The sequence below is a fragment of the Equus przewalskii genome, chromosome 29 (genome assembly GCF_037783145.1).
Source record: "Equus przewalskii isolate Varuska chromosome 29, EquPr2, whole genome shotgun sequence".
NCBI lineage: Eukaryota > Metazoa > Chordata > Mammalia > Perissodactyla > Equidae > Equus > Equus przewalskii.
This window is the reverse complement of record NC_091859.1, coordinates 15,326,259-15,345,125: the sequence shown is the minus strand read 5'-3', so window position 1 is coordinate 15,345,125 and position 18,867 is coordinate 15,326,259. Positions and strand designations below refer to the sequence as shown.

Genomic DNA, 18,867 nt, shown 5'->3' with positions numbered 1-18,867 from the left:
GAAGTTTAGGAATACTTAATCTATAGGTGTTTAATTTTGAGGCTATTAAATAGGGCTCTTTACAAATTAGTTTTGGCAACACCGTCCAGGGTAGAAAAATGTCACATCTCTATAACATATGTACATAGACATATGTAGAGACAGGCACACAAGAGACCTCATAGTCTTCATTTAAAAACTTTTAGCCATGTCTCAGGTACAAAACTCAAAAGAATAGTTGGATCCAAAATGTATTTCTGGCAGAAGTTAACTGGACTAAGTTAAGGTTACTTGTTCAGACGACTAAAGTCTTTTACTAAAGAATTTTATTTGCATGCTGTAAGGATTCTTTTAGAGCTGTTTTTGTCTATTATCAAAAGTCTAGGGTAACTGCTATTTATATATTTCCTTCTGGTTGTTTATTTGCTCCAGTTAACTTAGAAATAATAGGGGGTTAGCATTTGAATTCTCAGAGAGTCTGATTTTAAAGGGACAGGTTTTTGCAGAAGGTAAGAGAGGAGGACGGTGTTGGAGGGGCACCTAGGCACAAGATGGCTGCTGGGTTGGGGTCTGAGACAAAGGAGTCAAGGAAGACAAACAAGATGGCACTTGAGACAAAGAAGAAAGGGGAGGGGAACATGTGGTTTCAGAAGCCATTTTGTTCTCCCTCAGTGTTTTAGTTGTTTTGACTAATTTAGACAAGGTATCTTGTAGTGAGCTGACTTTAGAACTTTGTGTGCACCCAGAAGCCTCCAGACACCAGTGAAAATACATGTACCATTTGTTTTGCTTAATTTTAGAGCTGTGGTCTTCGAGTTTGCTTTCAAGAAAAGTGATTTTGGGGAGATCAAAAGTTCCCCATAATGGTCATTGCAATTCCAGACTGCTTTTGGTCAGTTTGGCCCACTTAGTTAAAAATGCACATGTAGGGGGCCCAGAGTTCTTAAACATAAACCTGGCCAGGGTCCCTGAAGGAGGATTTCCCTCAGAACATTTAGATAACCAGCATCTCATTTCTGAAATTTCCTCTGAAAACCCAAGAAAATTGCTAGAGTCCTAGCCCTGATCCCCAAAGAAATCTAAAAACAAAAGAGAGTTGCTGGGTTCTCAGCCCTGATTCCAAAAGGAATCTGAAAACCAAAGAAAAACTCCTGGATTCTCAGAAAGCCTGACCCCCAAAGGAGCTGTCCTACCTTGGGAAAAGAACTGAGTACTCACCAGGGATGATGCTTTGAACCCAAGTACAGAGCCTTGAACTGGAAGGACAAAGCCTCTCCCAATCCCAAATAAAGTCAGAGAACTCAAAACTCAAGGAAACCAGAGCCTAGAATCCGAGCGAAGACTCACTCAACTGAAAGTAGGCAGCAACTCACAGAAGGGACGAGCACACAGGGCTTAGCGCTTGTACCTCGCTGGATTCTGGGAGTTGCCACCCTCAAATTTCACTTTCCTGACACCATATATGTCAACTTAAAAAGCAAATGCACCTGTTATTTTACCCTCAAAGCATGTTTATTTGGGAATAGCCAAAAAAAATTGCAATTCAGGATGTGCATGCTATGGCAAACCGCAGGTAAACCCACAGAATAAAGGAGGAGAGCGTGCTTTCATGAAGAAAAGGGGGCGTAGAGAGAGGCTGTTCTAACCCAAGGTCCATTGGAGGAAAGCAGTTCAGGGCCACAACGGCTTCTCATTGGCTGAGCTGTGGCATTTCTCATTGGCTGGGCTGTTGCTAGGCGGGGAGAGAATCTTCCTTCAATAGTAAAGCTCTTGTACTTCCTGACAGAGATGGAAGCCCTGTCTCTCTTCCTGGTTGGAGTAACTGAGCATGTATGATAGGGTGTGAGTGCTCCCCCTACAGGCCTCAGTGACTCCAATCTAGTCAAGGTTTCTCTCACACAGTTTACAATCGTAAACTCCTGAAACCAGTGAATATGTTATGTTAAACTGCAAAGGGGAATTAAGATTACAGATAGAATTAATATTGCTAATCAACTGACTTTAAAGTGGAGAGAGCATCTTGGCTTAAACAGGTGGGCCCAGTGTAATCACAAGGCACTTAGAAGTAGAAGGAGGGAGGCAGAAATTAGGGTCAGAGTGGTTTGATGTGAGAAGGACTCAAGTCACCATTACTGACTTTGAAGATGAAGGAAGCTATGAGCCAAAGGATGTGAACAGCTTCTAGAAGCTGGAGAAGGCAAGGAGGGGCGTTCTCCCCTAGAGCTTCTATAAGAAACGCAGCCTTGCCAACAGTAGCCTAGTGAGCTCCATCTTGGACTTCTGATACTCAAACTGTAAGATAATAAATTCGTGTTGTATTAAGCCACTAAGTTTGCGGTTATTTGTTACAGCAGAAATAGAAAACTAACACAGCTTCAAATTTTACCTAGTTTCTTGCTCTTGCACAGTTATAGATTTGACATATTCATTTGTAACAAAAGCACACTGGCCAAACTAATTAGGGCAAATTTGGAATCCTACTCTCATTAAAGTACACAATTCCTAAATTTATGCATTATTCTTGTTCCCAAAGATTACTGACATTAATGTCTAGTTAACATTTTCTTTTTAAAAATTAATAAAATGCTTTTTAATAGTTTTCAGGTAGAAGAACAAATATAGAAGGGCTTTGGAGAATCAATAAAAGATTTGTTCTAAGTATTTTTTAAAGGCTATATAGCTAGGGCTCTGGATTCAACTTGATCTCTGCCATTTACTAGCTGTGGTTTAAGAAAATTAAGCTTTATAAACCTCTGTTTCATCATTTATAAAATAGAAATAAAAATGATAGGACCTATACAGTAGATTTGTGGAAAGATTTAGTAAGACAACCTAGGTAAAGTCCTAGCCTGGTGTATAATTAAGCGCATCACAGTGTTAGCTATTATTATTGTTGATGCGTTATCTTTCCGATTTCAAAAACTTTTCTAACAAAAAAGTACAGCTTTCAAAACCGTTGCTGTGTTGGCGACCTGCACATGTAGTAATCTATCGCTTCTGTTTCAATCTTAATGTCTAAAGAAGGAGCAGTAAACCATTCCGAAAATAGCATCTCCCTTAGCAATACTTAACCAAGAGTCAACAACTCTTTTATTAAATATTCATTCACTAAAGTAATTGTTTAAAAATGGGGAGGGCGGTTTAAGATGATGGCCTAACTATAGATCCTAATTAAGCTTTTTTTATTTCCCTAAGGCGGGGCGGGGTGAGTTCTTTGCTAGGCACACGGTGAACTCCTTTCCCGCACCGCCTCTTAAAAGCAGGAGCTCCAGACCCTCGCCAGCGCGCGATGTATTTCGTCCGTCCCCTGGCGGTGCCAGGTGAGCCCCGGCGGAGCTGAGTCGCCGAGCTGGGACACGCCGCGCCGGGAGCGCAGCGCCAGAAGCGGCTGCAGGTTGTTAGGCTTCGCCCTCGTGGCCTCCCGCCGGTGAGCGCCCGGGGCCCCCATGCGGGGGGACGCGCTGGGCCAGATCTGTGCAACTTCTGGGGCGTGCACAGTGCTCAGGCCGCCCTCCCTGGTCTCCCCCCGCGCCCCTGCCCCGTCTCGCTTCCCCGGGGCTCCGGAAGGGAAGGAGGCGTGTCCGGAGCAGGCGGGAGGGAGCTATATAAAAGTGCTGGCGGCGGGCCGGCCGGGCTTCACTCGCCGCCTCGCGCCGGGACCGGGAGCGCCGCGGGCATCACGGGCCGGAGAGAGGGCGCTGCGCTCGGGCTGCCCAATGCGTGGACTATCTGCAGCCGCTGCTCGTGCAGTATGCTGGAGCTCCAGAACAGCTAAACGCAGTCGCCACACCGCTGCCTGGGCTGGATCGCAGCGCTGCCTTTCCTTATGAAGAAGACACAAGTGAGTAGGGCGCGCCCGGGAGCTCGCCGGTTCTCCAGGAAAATCGCGCCCGGGACCCGGGAGAGGCCGGCGCGTCCCGGCACCGGCTGCCAGGCCGGGCCGGGCTGGACCTGCCTGGCGAGCCAGGAGGGTGCGGGGGAGGCGAGCGTGGCGTGCGAGCCGGAGCCGCCCGCCCAGGGTGAGCCCGAGCGAGGAGGAGGAGGAGGAGTGGGAGTGATGCGAGGGAACGGGCGTCAAGTTTGGAGGCGCCACCGTTAAGTTTGGAGCTGTCAGTCGGGAACCGCAGTTCCCGTAAGATGGAAGGATCTGCACTTTGACCGGGGCGTTTAAGTTACCACAGGAAGGCATGGCTTTGCACGGGAGACATTTTCCCGTGGATTCCGGGAAATTAAAAAACAGCTCCCCGCGCGCCACACTCGCTCTCTCGCACCCAGGTTTTTGTGCAGCCCGCAGCCAGGCGCGGGGCTGGTAGGGACGCGGGTGCAGCCCCGGGAGCGAAGCCAACCCGGAGTTCCTCAGCGGCAGCGCTCCGCGGGGCTGAGAACCTTCCCGGCCGGCCCGAGAAACTTGGCTCCGGTCGGGGTTGGCAGGTTAGCGGCTCTGGGTGAGCTCCGCAGAGAGCTCCAGACGGGGTAATACCTCCACATTGCGCCCACTTACTTCCTTTATAGAAGAGAAAAAGTTTTTTGTTTCTTTTCCAATGGGCACCTCTAATGATAGTTATTGCGGTAATTCCCAATGCTGCTAAATTGTGCATTCTACATAAACACTGTGAGTAAAGCACCGCCCGGAGTTACAATTAGATTTTATTTTCCCTTGAAGCAGATATCTGGCTTGTCCTTTAGGAAGGGCCGCCACGGTGCTTCCATCAGTGGTTCTTTCACCGCTGCAGTTCTTACCTCTTCCCGCTTCTCCCCTTAGGAATTTCTCTGTGTATCTGCTGCGGGTTGGGTAAGGCTGCCCTTTCACCCCCCAGAGGTTCTGTCGGAGATTGCAGTTCCTGAAATGTGTCGAAGGGGTGGAAGTGGTGGGGAAAAAGGGAAATTGGGGGTTTGTACAAATCGTCTGTTTAGAGTGAAGGCATCCATGTGCTGAAAATGCTCTACTAAATGACCTGCTTCGTATCGTATTTTAAGTAGATATCTAGGTCTGGGAAATGTACACATTCAGAAGGAAGTAGGAAGAATCGAGCCCGTTGCACCGGTGTGCAGGGGGAAGGGACATGGCCTGGCAGAAAAGAGGTTTGTGTCGTCTCTAGAGTGTCAGCCTAAGACGGAGAGGAGACAAGCGCAGATTCCTCTCTTGCAGGCAGGTTAGTTTATTGGCAAAGCCCTGAACGCCACACTTGGAAATCAGCAGTGTGTGCTGTTAAAATGCAAATGTTAAGGACTCTGGCAACAAAACGAAAGTTTTAATGTAATTCCTTGATTTGTACAAGCATTCTGCTTTGTGGAAAGGTAAGCGAGGGCGGGGAACCAAATCCTTGTAATAGTAGCATCTTCCCACGTGAATGGTAGTGGTGAGATCTGGATGGAGAAACCGCTACCTTCTAGTTCAGGGAAAGAGCCTAACCCTTCCTATTTAAACAAGAACACTGGAGACAGATCAGGTTAATGACCAACACGCCAAAGGGGGGCGATGTGCCCTCAAGTCACTGTGAGAGTCAGGAGGATGGCTGATCCTTGCACCCTTGCTTTGCAAAACAAATGTGAGCTCTGTAATCTCCTTTCTCACTTTGATTAAATGGCTGTGTAAATCGGATTACATGGAATAATTCCATTGACAGCTAGAGGTTGATCTAGCTTGAAACACTGTGGCATTGGTGACTCAGTGCTGCCGACCAGGGACATTTGAGACGGCTAAGTATTTTAGAAATGTGACCTGCTGGGACCAAGTTAAAGTGCAAGCCCTTTGGGGGGACTTGCTGATGTTAAAGGGCTTGCAGGCAAAGGAGGGCAGTGTCCTTGTTGAATGAAGGCATTCATTGCCTGGGATCCAGTGACCTTCAAGGTTTCCTTTAAGGATACTTCTAATAATTCCACATTCTTGCCACTGAAAAAGGGGACACTGGAAATGGCACGGAATCAATAAAATAATCCGTGGAATTGGGGGAGGGATTAGATCTTCCTTCATATTGTTAAATTTCCTAATGCAAAAGTTACAAAGAAATGAACTGTGCACCTCTGTATAGATGGAGAGTAGCATAAGAAAATCAGACACTAAGTCAGATCACTTGTTCTACTGAATCAAATGGTATCCTTGCCAGGGAGGAGTATCTATTAATATTCAGTAGTTTAAATAGTCATTTATAAAGATGGCATCACTACCAATATTCTATTATAAGGCAAATGGTTCTGTACTCTCCCATCACCCAAGATATAAAAAGAAAATTTAATAATAGTGATAATAATAAACTTTAACTTGAATTATGCAGGTGTCCAAGAGTCACAGGGACACCAGGCATTCTGGCCTTTCAGTCAAGCTAAATAAGTTTGGAAATTCCATCCATAACCACTTGGGGTTTGATAAATGATTCTTTCATTTATTTAGCACGTGTGGTGGACTTCAGTATTTGGAAAATAATTACATGGGCAGTAGTAGTCTTAACTACAGGAGGAGCAATTGTAACAATAAATTTAATCACAAGTCTGTAGAAGTGGGTGTTTTGCATTTTTCACATTTCTGATTGTTTTATTCATATTGTGTGGTTCTACAGTTTCTGAAGGGAATTGTGGCTCTGGCTTAGAAAGAACATCTATTTCAGTGTTTAATCATTTTAGTCAACATAATCCTCTGATATACTGGTATATTAAATAATAATTGGGTAGCATATTTTACAAGATCAATTGGCAAAATGCTATCAGTTTAATGGGCCTGGCACCATTTTTATCAATGTTGTACTTATTTTTTAGTTTTGAGATGATTTGTGAGAGTTTCATGAATGCTGTCAGTTTTAGAAATACTAAAACAGGAAAAATTCATCTCACAGACAGTATAGAAAAGGCCATTTTAGGCACACATTAGTGCTCAGAGAAGAAGCAATAGAATGCTTGTTAGCTTTTGTTATTCCAACGAAAATATCCTTCTTTTGTCTGTATGAAGTTTGTCATCTGGATAATGATGTGTGTTTATAGAAAAAAAATTAACATTTATGAAAAGAGCACTTTTTAATCTTGTCCTTAAAATCACTCAATTTGGCATGTGTGCTTTGACTAATTCTAATTTATGTAGCTTTTAATTGATACATTCTGCCAAGACTTTAAAACTCAAGTGCTGTCGATTACATTGAACATAAAACAAGGAAAATAACCATATGGAAATCGGAAGGCCTGAACCAAACCAATTAAAATTGCTAAATTGTATTTATGTAACTGCTGCTTTGAAGATAGCAAATTGTGAGTCTCATTTGTTCTTTAATGATAGGTGATTGAAATCTTTCCATCCTCATAAATAATAGAAAAAAAAAATCCCTGCCCAAATAGCTGGTCTGAGTATTGGAGGTTTCTTGCATGATCTGTTGAACCCCACACTACTGCACGTGTCCTTCCCCATCCGTGACTGAAGAGCACCTAAGAAATAGTGGAAAGATCCTAGGCTCTAGCTTTTGAAGACTTAGATTCTAATTCCTGTTCTACCGCTGGTAAGACAGATGACCTTGGGCAAATGGTTAAACTTACTGGGATTTCCGTTTTGTAATCTGTACAATGATTATAAAATAGTTATAAAGATTTTTTTCACATGGTGGTGGTAAAGACTAAAGAGATTTTATGTATGTCTTTGTCCCAGGACAGTGGCTTACTACAATTACAGTATGAATTTATTGTCCCTTAGAAAAGAATTGCCTGCTGGCTAACTTACAAACCAGAGAAAAACTGGCAATTGCAGGTAAACGATGCTTTCCCAGCAAATCACAGAGACCAAGGTTTTGTACATCTGAATCTGTATGATTGCCTCCTGTTAGAGGCTGGTATCTGTTTATGGACTGTAGTTAACACACATCAAACCAGGAATGTGTGAAAACAGAGGCTATACGTGGCATGAGAAATATTAAATTCTTTACAGTTTTTCTTTAAAAGTGAAAATGAATGAGAGAATTAGAAGTGAAAATAGAAATCAAAAAGGTGGAAATATTATCAGTCTCTGATTCACTTCCGTATTTCCACACTCATGCTTTCCAAGTTCCCCTTGTACATTTCTGAGGGTTTATTTGATTTTATTTTAGACTAAAGAGACTTGGTCAGCTTCCTATCCCCTGGTGTTCTTGTACTTGCCCTTGAGCCAGGCATTCGTTTCTACAGGGTGTCTTTATTGTCTTTACCAGGCAACATTCAGTGACTTTTTTTTTTTCATTATGCAAGTTTGGGAGATTTTTTTTTTTCCTTTTCTTGATTACCTTAATGGTCCCTTTTGTAAATCAGGGTAAGGCATTTGGATATAGATCTCTGAGGTGTGATCTTTTTTATCTTTGTTTTCTAGTACATGAATCACAAGCAGCTGCAGGAGACTCTGTTTTGGGTGTTAGTCACCTGTGTAGTCAGAACAATTTATGAAACAAATTGAGAGAATGCCAGGATGCTTTTATAATAGGTGCTGTTTTCAGGGTAATTTGTAAAAGACTTTGTCTCATAGAAACCATTGACCGTAGCCTTACTGAGTTAGAGATGCAGCAAGGTGTCTTTCCTTTTCACTTCATTATGAGCGTGCTACGAACTGTTACAAGGGCTGGGAATTTGAGAGAATTGTCATTATCCCATCTCTACCTATTTCCTTCTGTCCAGAAAAAAGGAGGTACTGGGAGGTGATTTTCTTATAATTAGGCTCATGATTCTTCTTTTAAAATCACAATGTGTATCATCTAAAGGAAGACTTTTCTTTATGGAGCTCTCTTTGTCTTTCTGTTACATCTTACTATTTTTCTATGCTGCCACATTGACCTGGATATCACGGGATGGAGTTCTTTTATTAGCATGGATACTAAGTTGTGTGACTTTGAGAAGGTATTTGAATCTCTCTGAACCTCAGTTTCTTCAGCTGTAAAATGAAAAAGTAGGACTATGAGATTTCTAAGTCCCTTCCAGGTCTAAAATTCTCTATTTCTAAGATACAAGTGAAATAGGGGTTTGAACGAGATGGCATTTAAGCTTCCTTTGGTTCTGAGATTTATGTAGCCATTGCTTTCGTGTGAATACAAATTATAACCATTGTTTTATAATTATGAACCAGCCAATCCGGAGAAATGAAGGAGATTTAAATTTAGACTGTTCTACTTTTAGCATTTCACCTGCTGCTTGATATTTCTCTATAACAAGAATGATATCAACACTTTCCTATTTTAGCAATATCCACAGTTGAAGAGTATCTTTTCTTTCTTCTAATCTTTAAGTTCTATAAGTGAGGAAGATTCATAAGACAAAGTCAGACAGAGAGGATAAGCTTACGAAAGGTAATGAATGCCTCCCTATATTTGCTTGTCTTTTCTGCCCCCGCAGTCTCCACTATCTGTGTGCACGGAGTAGAAATGGAGAGTCTGCTCATGTAGTAGAAAGAGCGTTAGTGAGGAGGAGCAGAGGGGTGGGTCCTGCACTTGGCTCTGGCTCCATTGCCAGTCATTGAGTCTCAGAGGCCTGGGACAAGTCTTAGGCAAGTCACTGGGTCTAAGCAGTATCTCTGAATCTCGCCCTAGAGTTAATCCTGGGAAGGTAGTAAAGAGGCGGGTCTGCAGCTGGAGACAGAGGCTGGCCTGGGAGGGAGCAGTCTTTCTGCCTCAGAGAAAGACAGTTCCTGTGGGTGACACTTGGCCAAGCCTCTCCTTGATCTGGCTTTTTGCAGCTTCAATACCATTTCTGGAACACCTCCGCCTTCCTCCTTTCCTAACTTCTTTCTTGGACTGACATCAGCTGAGAGTTGGGGCAAGCCCAGTAGCAGGTTTTCTTTAGAAGTCAGATGCCACAACAGTCCTTTTCTCATTGTTGACGTAAGAATATTCAAAGATTAGCTGGACCCCTCCTCCAGCCAAGAGACCATGGATTCCTCAGAAAATAGAGCCTGGACAATGATGATAATGTTCCCCTCCTCTAAGCACTGGCAAAGTCTAGTCAGCACCCATTAAAACAAAATTCAGAACTGAGACAATGATCCAGACAGTCAAGTAAGCAGCTGCAGCCATCTTTTGGTTATATGGGTGCAAGAATTCGGCACTTGACTTTGCAGGTGTGGCTGTCATCTTGGGGTTTTGAGTGCTGCTCATTAGAATGTGGCCTTAATGCTGGCAGTTAGGTGCCTTTTCTGTGTTCTGGGTGCACAGACGGCAGCTCAAAAATCCAGCAGTTGCCTTGCAAAGAATGCCTTTGCTCTCTAGGGTGACCATGCAAAAGGGTGTAAAAGATGACAGCGGGAGCAAACCTATCGTCATTGCTCACTTGAGAAAGCAAGCCTCAGCCTCCTTCACCTTTCCAGAAATGGCACCCCACAGAATAATGTGCCCCCGCTGCAGACCTGGGAGGAAAGAGCACGGCCCGGAGGGGGTTGTTGTGTTTGTTTTGTATACGCATACTCTGTTGCCCTTTCAGGGACATAAGTTCATCTTCTGAACAAAAGCCCTGTGGGTGCTTAGAACTTTTGCCTCTCTTATGCCTCGAAGTAAAATCGCTTGAAAGCCAAGAACCTTTTCATTTAATTGCCTTTACCAAACCCCAGGACTGAATCACATCTCGTAATTGGCTTGTTTCATCTAAATATGAATGTTTGAGTGATAATAAACCAGGTTGCCTCTAAAAATTACAATTTAATAGTGGCTGTCTTGTGAAGGAGCCCCTTGTGCTGAGTTTCCACTGTTTCCTTGGAGTCCCTTTCTCACTGCCTTCCTAGACAACTGCCTTGTGAAAACACGGATTATGGTTTCCAAGAAGAGTGTTGCAGAGAAAGTGGGTTGTGTTATAAAGGCCTTGCCCCCCCTTCTGGGATATGTGCCCATATGGATGGCTGCTAAAATTTGTATTAGCTGCAGAGCTATAGATGGGCAGAGGGAAGAAGAAAAGAGATGTTTCATATGAAATGGTTTCTAATGTGATCTAGAAAACCTAAAGATTGCAAAACAAACCTCAGCGGTCACCCATCATTGTTTGTGGTTCTGTGTAAACCTACAATTTAATGCTTCTGAAATAGTCAATACATTAGGGATTTCCCATTTTGATGACCAATTAAAACCTCTATGATTGCTTTAGTTTGGGTCTCTGGTGATTTTAGAAAGCTGTATTCAGTCGGCCCTATGCAGAGATCACCGATGTGTTCTGTCAGGTGGAGGACTGACTCTAATACATGTCATTCTACTGCTCATTAGAAAGATAAATGATCACAGTACAACAATCCCCCCTTATCCGCAGGGGATATGTTCCAAGACCCCAGTAGATACCTGAAACCAGGATAATGCTGAATCCTAGATATACTATGTTTTTTCCTATACATACATACCTATGATAAAGTCTAATCTATAAATTAGGCACAGTAAGAGATTAACAACAATATCTATTAAGAAAATAGAACAGTTATAACAGTATACTGTAATAAAAGTTAGCATAGAATTTAGCAACCTCAGCATAAAATTCTTTTTCTTTCCTTGAGTTGAGAACTTTCATCTTTTCACTTAGAGGAGGCACTTTACAGGGTCTCTTTGGGATATCCAAATTGCCAGCATCACTTCTCTTGTGCTTTGGGACCATTATTATGTAAAATAAAGGTGACTTGAACACAAGCACTGTGATATTATGACAGTCAATCTGATAACCGAGGTGGCTACTAAGTGACTAATGGCAGGTACTGTGTACAGCGTGGATAACGCTGGAAATGGGATGATTCTCATTCTGGGCGAGATGGAGTGGGATGGCTCGAGATTTCATCACACTATGCAGAACAGCACGCAATAACTTATGAACTGTTTATTTCTAGAATTTTCCATTTAATATTTTTGGATCTCATGGACAGTGGGTAACTGAAACTGCAAAAAGCAAAAACCAAAGATAACGGGGGCCTACTGTATGTGTCCAGTGTTTGACATTTAAATGTGTAGCCATTTTAAATAGCTTCCATCATTGTTTTATAAAATCAAATCACCCTGATAATAAGATCATGCCAAAATGGCACTTAGTAGAGAACATTTCCAAGATTAGTTCATAGGACTTTTCTTCTGGGAGATTGGTACTATTTTTTTAATCCCATTTCACAGATAAGGCAACTAAGGTAAGGTCTTTCCTCTGCCAACTCCAAGTGTTTATTACCAAGATTAATATCCAAAGAGATGTAGCTGGCACAACCACAGTGCATTTGTCTGGCTTATTCAGTACGTCAAAGATATGCGTTCTGTTTACAGGAACATTGAATCAAAACACATGCAATTCAGGGACCCGCAGGGTGGCGGCATAGTGGTTGGGTCCGCACACTCCACTTTGGTGGCCCAGGGTTCGCGGGTTCAGATCCCAGGCGTGGACCTACACACTGCCCATCAAGCTGTGTGGAGGCAGCATCCCACATAGGAGAACTAGAAGGACCTACAACTAGGATATACAACTAAGCACTGGGGCTTTGGGGAGAGGAAAAAGAGGAAGATCAGCAACAGATGTTAGCTCAGGGCCAATCTTCCTAGAAGAAAAAAAAAGTTAATGTCACTTCAAATAAACAAACAAATAAATGCAACTCAGATACTAAAAACAGCTGCCAGTAATAGAATTTGGACAACAAAAATTTCATGATTCAAGTGGCTCATACTAGATGCTCAATAAATATATATTAAATTTTGTGGAATGAATCAATGCCTGATTCAGGTTGTTAGGTGTTGATATATTGTTTTTTAGAAGGTTTTCTTTTTTTAATGGAAGGCAGATTTTAGCTACTGTATTGGATCTGTTATACACAGAAATGTGATGGGTGACGATTGGAAAGGTTACTTTGCTCAACGTTTACAGCAATAGATTTCAGTGGATATGCAAAATCATTTAGCAAAACTGAAGGCCATGTGAGAAAATAGAAAACATTGTATTGAGTGATAGATCAAATGGGGTGTTGGTTCTGCTACTTACTAACTGTGTGACCTTCAGTAGGTGTTTACTTTCCCAGTCTTTAAAATGGGTGCAGAAATAACTACTTAGTAGTAGTATTGATGTGATGATTGAGAGAGACCGTCTAACAGCACGGTGGCTTGCACTTAGTAAATATTTCCTTCTCTGCTAGAATAGCAAATCACAAAACATTACAGCAAATCCACATGCTATAAGAAATAAATTCATTGTTAGCAATTCCTGGTTTTGGCTGTGGGGCTTACAGGAATAAATGAATTAAAATAATCTTTAGAGATTAGGACCTTAACTGCCTTGTTTATACATTATCTACTTTCTTGAACCCTCATCAGCCCTCTTAGCAAATTAAACAAGTTTTTCCCTCAATTTTAACTTCTTTACCTTTCTCCCCTTTCTGTGAAAGGAAACGGTTATACAAAATAGGCAAAAGGCAAGCTGCTTACGAAGAGAAAAAGCAGTTTATTGAAAAGGGAAGTAATAAGACTAGTCAGTATCTGTTGATTACTGACCATGGATGAGGCACCATGCCACAGACTTCTAACAAAAAGATGTTATGAAGCAGGTATTATTATTAATATCACTTTTTTAACAAATGAGGAAACTAAAGTTCAGAGAGATTAAGAAAACTTGCCCAGGATTAAAGGAAAAGAAATGCAAAGAAGTAGAAGAGCTTGGATTTGAAGCCGAGGCTGTCTAATTGTAAAGACTACTTTCCACTTTACCACTGCATAGAACGCGCCCATATTTAGGTCTACTTACAATCTGTAAGGCTTGAGCTCTTTTTTTTAATTGTGTGTGCAGATGATGGCTTTTAATCTTATATGGAGAAGACTGAGAGCAGACAAAGCTGAGTGTCTGGGTGAGTGACAGGTTGCTTCTGACTTAATTCGTCAGTACCACCCAGGAGAGTAAATGGTTGTGGCAGAGCAACATCACTCCCAAAGCCAGGGAGCCTGGGCTTGGTCCCCAGCCTCTGCCACCTCCATCACCCTACCTGTCAGATGCCTGCCTCATCTGACTGTTGTGAGGGAGGACCCTTATAACCTGTAAATTGCCATTTGACTTTATGGAATTAAGAATTACTGTCCAAACTTTGGTGTGTGTTATACAAAATGGTACTTTTGTCGGCAGAGGGCAGGTTTTAAAATACTTTAAAATTATATTTCATAATAACTTCTTGGAAAAGAGGATGCTTCAGGGATTACTTTAATCGATTTGCTCTGACCCTGTTTTCAGGCTATTTTTGAAGACAGTTTTAAGTGACTGTGATCATATTAGAAAACTATTTAAGAATAATGTCTTTATGCTCCTGTCTGGGTTTTAGAACCACCAGCCATTTAAGTTCTGACCTTTACTTTGTAATTCCTTGTCAGTCCAACTGCATGAATAGTAAAAATGCATTTTCTGTATTGATGTTGCAATTTTTTAAATGAATGACTGTTGGAGCACCCTTATCAGCAGCATCGCTATGTAACTTTCTCATCAGCAGTTTGGTGGAAATGAAGGCGTTGCCTGGAAGGTCCTGGCATCATCTGAATGAGTGTGAAGGAGACAACAGAGCAGAGGTGTGATGAACCAAACAGACTGCAGTTGGATGTCCTGCTTTGGTTGGCTAAAGCACATAATCCTCCGAGCTTCAGTTTCCCCATCTGCCAAATAGGGAGAGCAATGGTACATTTCTAACAGTAGTTATGAAGATTAAATGAAATAATCCATAAAAAACCCTTAGTCCAGTCACTATTACTATACTTATTATTTACTATATTTGCTGTTGTCATTAGCATTGAACAAGTGGTAAGCTTATCAACAGTGATGACTCCTTTCTTAAAGAAAGTGGCTTTAATTGCAAAGTCTCCACATCAGAATGAAAGGGAAAATTGAGGCCATTTATCCAAATAACTCAGGCTTCAAATTCACTTTAGTTCTGGATAACTTAATTGTTTTCCTTCCCTACTTTAACAAAAACTAAAAGAGAGCTAAATGTGTATAATTATAATCGCAAGATAGTTTACCTAGAGCAAAGTTACTTCTTTCTATCATGTGCCCAAGGTCACAGAGCTAATACGTGCTGGAGCTGGCTTGTGAACCAGGCGGTCTGGAACGAGAGCCTGCGTTTTTAAACTCTGTGCTATACCTCGAACTGGGGGGACAGAACATGGGTCCTTCCCATGAATTGGTGAGTGATTTCCTACTTTTCCCTCTCTCCGGGGAGAAGTCATTTTCAGCATCAAGAGAAATAGAGCCGCTCATCAAAGGAAAATGGAAAGCACAGGGCTTTTGTGTCAAAAGCATCTAGGTTTTACCTCTGGCTCTTGACTCCAGCTTACCAAGGAATCTTAGGCAAATTGTTTAACTTTGCTTAATCTTTTCTTAACCTTAACTTCCTCTTCTGTAACATAGAATAATAACACTTTGCAGCTTTTCTTTCTCCCTCCATCCTCCCATTTCCCTCCCTCCTCCCTCCTTTTCTTACTTTTTAAACCTGGAACTAGTATGTTGTATACCTGCTTTGTGATTGTCACTCACAGAATTGGGTTATTATGAAAAAATTTTTGAGACTTAACACATGTTTTCCGGCTATGCTGTTAAGCACTAAATTATGTTTGTGCAAAGTGTTTGACTCATTGGCCTCATAGACACTCGAAGGAGCATGGACTTTGGAGTTAGACACAGTGAGGCTTACATCCTAGATCTGTTATACACCAAGACCATGTGCAGGTTCCTACTTTCTTTCTCTAGGCCTCGATGTCCTCATATGTATAATGGGGCGATAGTCCATGGTTGGAAGAATAGGAAGATTAAATCAGATAATATATGGAAATTGGCTGACCCAGAACTGATGTTCAACAAGTGGTATATCTCATCTTTAGGGACTGGCTTATGCCAGCAAACAGATCAATATGCATCAGACTGTCCTCTCTGCCTCAGTTTGCTCCATTTGGATGATGGCTATAATAATGTAAAACCTGTAGTCATTGAAAAGCAGAACGAGATTAGGGGAGGTTATGAGAATAGGATTGTGTAACCCTGAACTGAGATTAGTAAATGGTCTGGATCGGGGTTAGCATTCTCCTTTGTAAAGAAAGATGCTGACGCACACAAGTTGTTTTGAGAGTTGAAAGGTAATTAATAGAGTAGTGCTCTGTAGACTGTGCTGTTCCATTCACAGACCTAGGGTTGTATTATCATTCTAAGTCTTAGGGATGAAAAGCCCAAACTTTTGGGGCCGGCCCGGTGGCATTAGCGGTTAAGTTTGCTGCTCCACTTCAGCGGCCCGGGGTTCGCTTGTTCAAATCCCAGTGCAGACCTGCACACAACTCATCAAGCCGTGCTGTGATGGTGTCCCACATACAAAATAGAGGACAATTGACACAGATGTTAGCTCAGCGACAATCTTCCTCAAGCAAAAAGAGGAGGATTGGCAATGGATGTTAGCTCAAGGCCAGTCTTCCTCAACAACAGCAAAAAACCTCAAACTTTCTAAATACATGAAACTTTGTGTTTATTAGTATCTTCCAAAATGAGCCCCAAACTACTTTATGTATAGTATATTTTAATGGCTTTGGAGACTCATAGATCTGGTGTCATCTCTTCAAATTGGGTGACTTTGAGTCACTTGATTCTCCTAACATTCTGATTTTCCCATTTGTAAAATGAGGCTTATAATAGTGTCCAACTCCCCAGGTAGTTGTGAGGATTAAATGAGCCAGTACCCAAGAAGGGCTAGTACGGTGCCAGATACCCAGAAAACCTAGGTAAATGCTAGCTAGCTGCTTTCAAGCAGAATGGGTTTTTGCATTCAAAGCCTTTTTTTTTTTTTTTTTGGCATGTGTTGAATTCAGTAAGTGTGTAGGATCAACAGATTGGAGATGTCTTCCTTATGAATTCAGGTTTTATTTTCTTGTGAGTGGTTGTCATTAGAGTGTAAGGGCTTGATTATCCAGGTTAATCTTCAGGTAGGTTTTGTACCAGTCAAGACAGACGCAAGTTCCTTTTATCTGTCCGTTTCTTCAGGTAAACAAAGATCCCATTCTTTGACAGAATATTAAACTGTTATTTCCTTCTGATGGAGTGCTGACTTGTTCAAAGCACTTGTGAAAGACGAAAAACAGCTCCTACTTTCTAACATTGTATGGTCGTAAGGCTGTTTCTAGCGGTTTCTTGACTGAATCTTTGACTGTTGCTCCCTCAGTGATTCAGTTACCAACCCAGAAATGTGTGAAGTAATTTGGGGTTCGGTTCAGACTAGTGTGTAACACAAAAACTTGAACCAAGACTGTGAAACCAAGAAGTGAAATCTCTTTTAAATGTTGAAAAAGAAAAATAAAGTGTAAGTCTATTCTTTTAAGTCTCAGAGGAGAATGGGACAGAATCATTGGCATGGGTTATTTTTATAAATTGTTCAGTAGAAGAATTGGATTACCAAGGGGCTTAGTTTGGCATCTTTTCCTGAAAATTGCTGTCCTGTCATTTGAGGGGTAATGTGGGAAAATCAGAACAAGAACTTGCTGACTACACAGGTGATCCATGTCCTCAATTCAACTATGTAGTGTTGGTGTGTCGTTTAGTCCCTCTGAGGATGTCCGTTTCATTATCCAACAAAATGAATGGTGAATTCTGTAATTTTAAAGATTTGCTCTAATGCACACAATCTCGAGTTATTAATGGAAGTCTGACTGTGCCACTACCCTGGTTAAAATCCTCCACTGACTCTGCATTACCTGCAGGTTAAAGTCCAAACCCTCAGCACACTATACACGGTTCTCTGTCATTTGGCTGTTGCTGATCTCCTCCGCTTTCTGAGTGGTAAATTTCATTCCAGTGTCACCTAATGAAGTGCAGTGGTACAGTGACATACCCACCACACTGCACTTGGTCTCAACGGCCAACAGCCCCTCTTCATCCTCCACTTGTTTAGCTGAGATGGTTCCTCCTCCTGGAAGCCCTCCCTGATGTCTGTTTCCCATTCTTCCCCGCCTCCCATTCCCCCTGTGTTCAGTGATTTTACCCTGTGCTTCTATAACATTAAAAAAAAAAAAATCATATACTGAAAATATTATGCTGAAATTATCTTTTTACTTACCTGTCTACCTGGCTGAATTGCCTCACATTGGTATCCCCAGCTAGTGGCATAGCACCAAAATCTTGGTCAAGCTTTTCTGAACCAAGCTATGAGTTATTGAATCATGCAAGATATATCTTTTACTGAATCTTTTTTTTCTTTTAAATATTGGTGCCTGAGCTAACATCTGTTGCCAATCTTTTTTTTTTTTTTCTTTTCTTTCTCCCCGAAGCCTCCCAGTGCATAGTTGTATATTCTAGTTGTCGGCCCTTCTGGTTGTACTGTGTGGGATGCTACCTCAGCGTGGCCTGATAAGTGGTGCCGTGTCCGCACCCAGGATCCAAACTGGGAAAACCCTGGGCTGCTGAAGTGGAGCACACGAACTTAATAACCACTTGGCCACCGGGGCTGGCGCCTTGACTAAATCTTTGACTATCAACATTCTGAGTGCTTATCAGCATTTTAAGCATGGATCTGGGTATTTATCGATTTTATACCTGCTGACCTTCATTGACACGTGGGTTGGCACTTGGGAGGGTGATTGGGAAGGTAAGAGGAACTTGAGAACATTGCTATTATGCATTGATGCCAATTGGAAACACATGTAACCGTGTGTGTAACACCACCCGCACAAATGTACATGCATTGTTCAAACATAATTCTGTTCGGAGACAGCAATGATAAATCGGCCACTTGGGGCTGTATAAGAGAGTGGAGACTGGATTAAAAAAAAGGAAGGTGGGGTAAGTTGCTGGCCATCTTTAAGGAAATAACACAGTAGGTTGAATGGCAAGCACCAGTTGGTGCTTGCTGACTCAAGATGTATAGAGGGTTTAAGAGCCAGAAGAGATTTTAGGATATAATTCTGTTGATGATGATGAAGAAAATGCTGATTCTGATGCTCATTCGATGTGCCA

The 18,867-nt window shown here is 42.0% G+C and overlaps 1 protein-coding gene across 2 annotated transcripts in view; it reads left to right on the top strand.

The window, feature by feature from the left end:
- The first annotated feature begins 3,171 nt into the window (after positions 1–3,171).
- The window catches only part of KITLG (KIT ligand), an 84,640-nt gene continuing 68,944 nt past the window's right edge, over positions 3,172–18,867 (top strand). The window contains exon 1 of one of the 2 annotated variants that reach the window (XM_070600583.1): positions 3,172–3,820. In XM_070600583.1, the coding sequence (XP_070456684.1) occupies positions 3,806–3,820 (15 nt within the window). In that variant the 5' untranslated portion in view covers positions 3,172–3,805. The remainder of the gene's footprint in view (positions 3,821–18,867) is intronic. The other variant, XM_070600584.1, reaches the window with a different exon arrangement.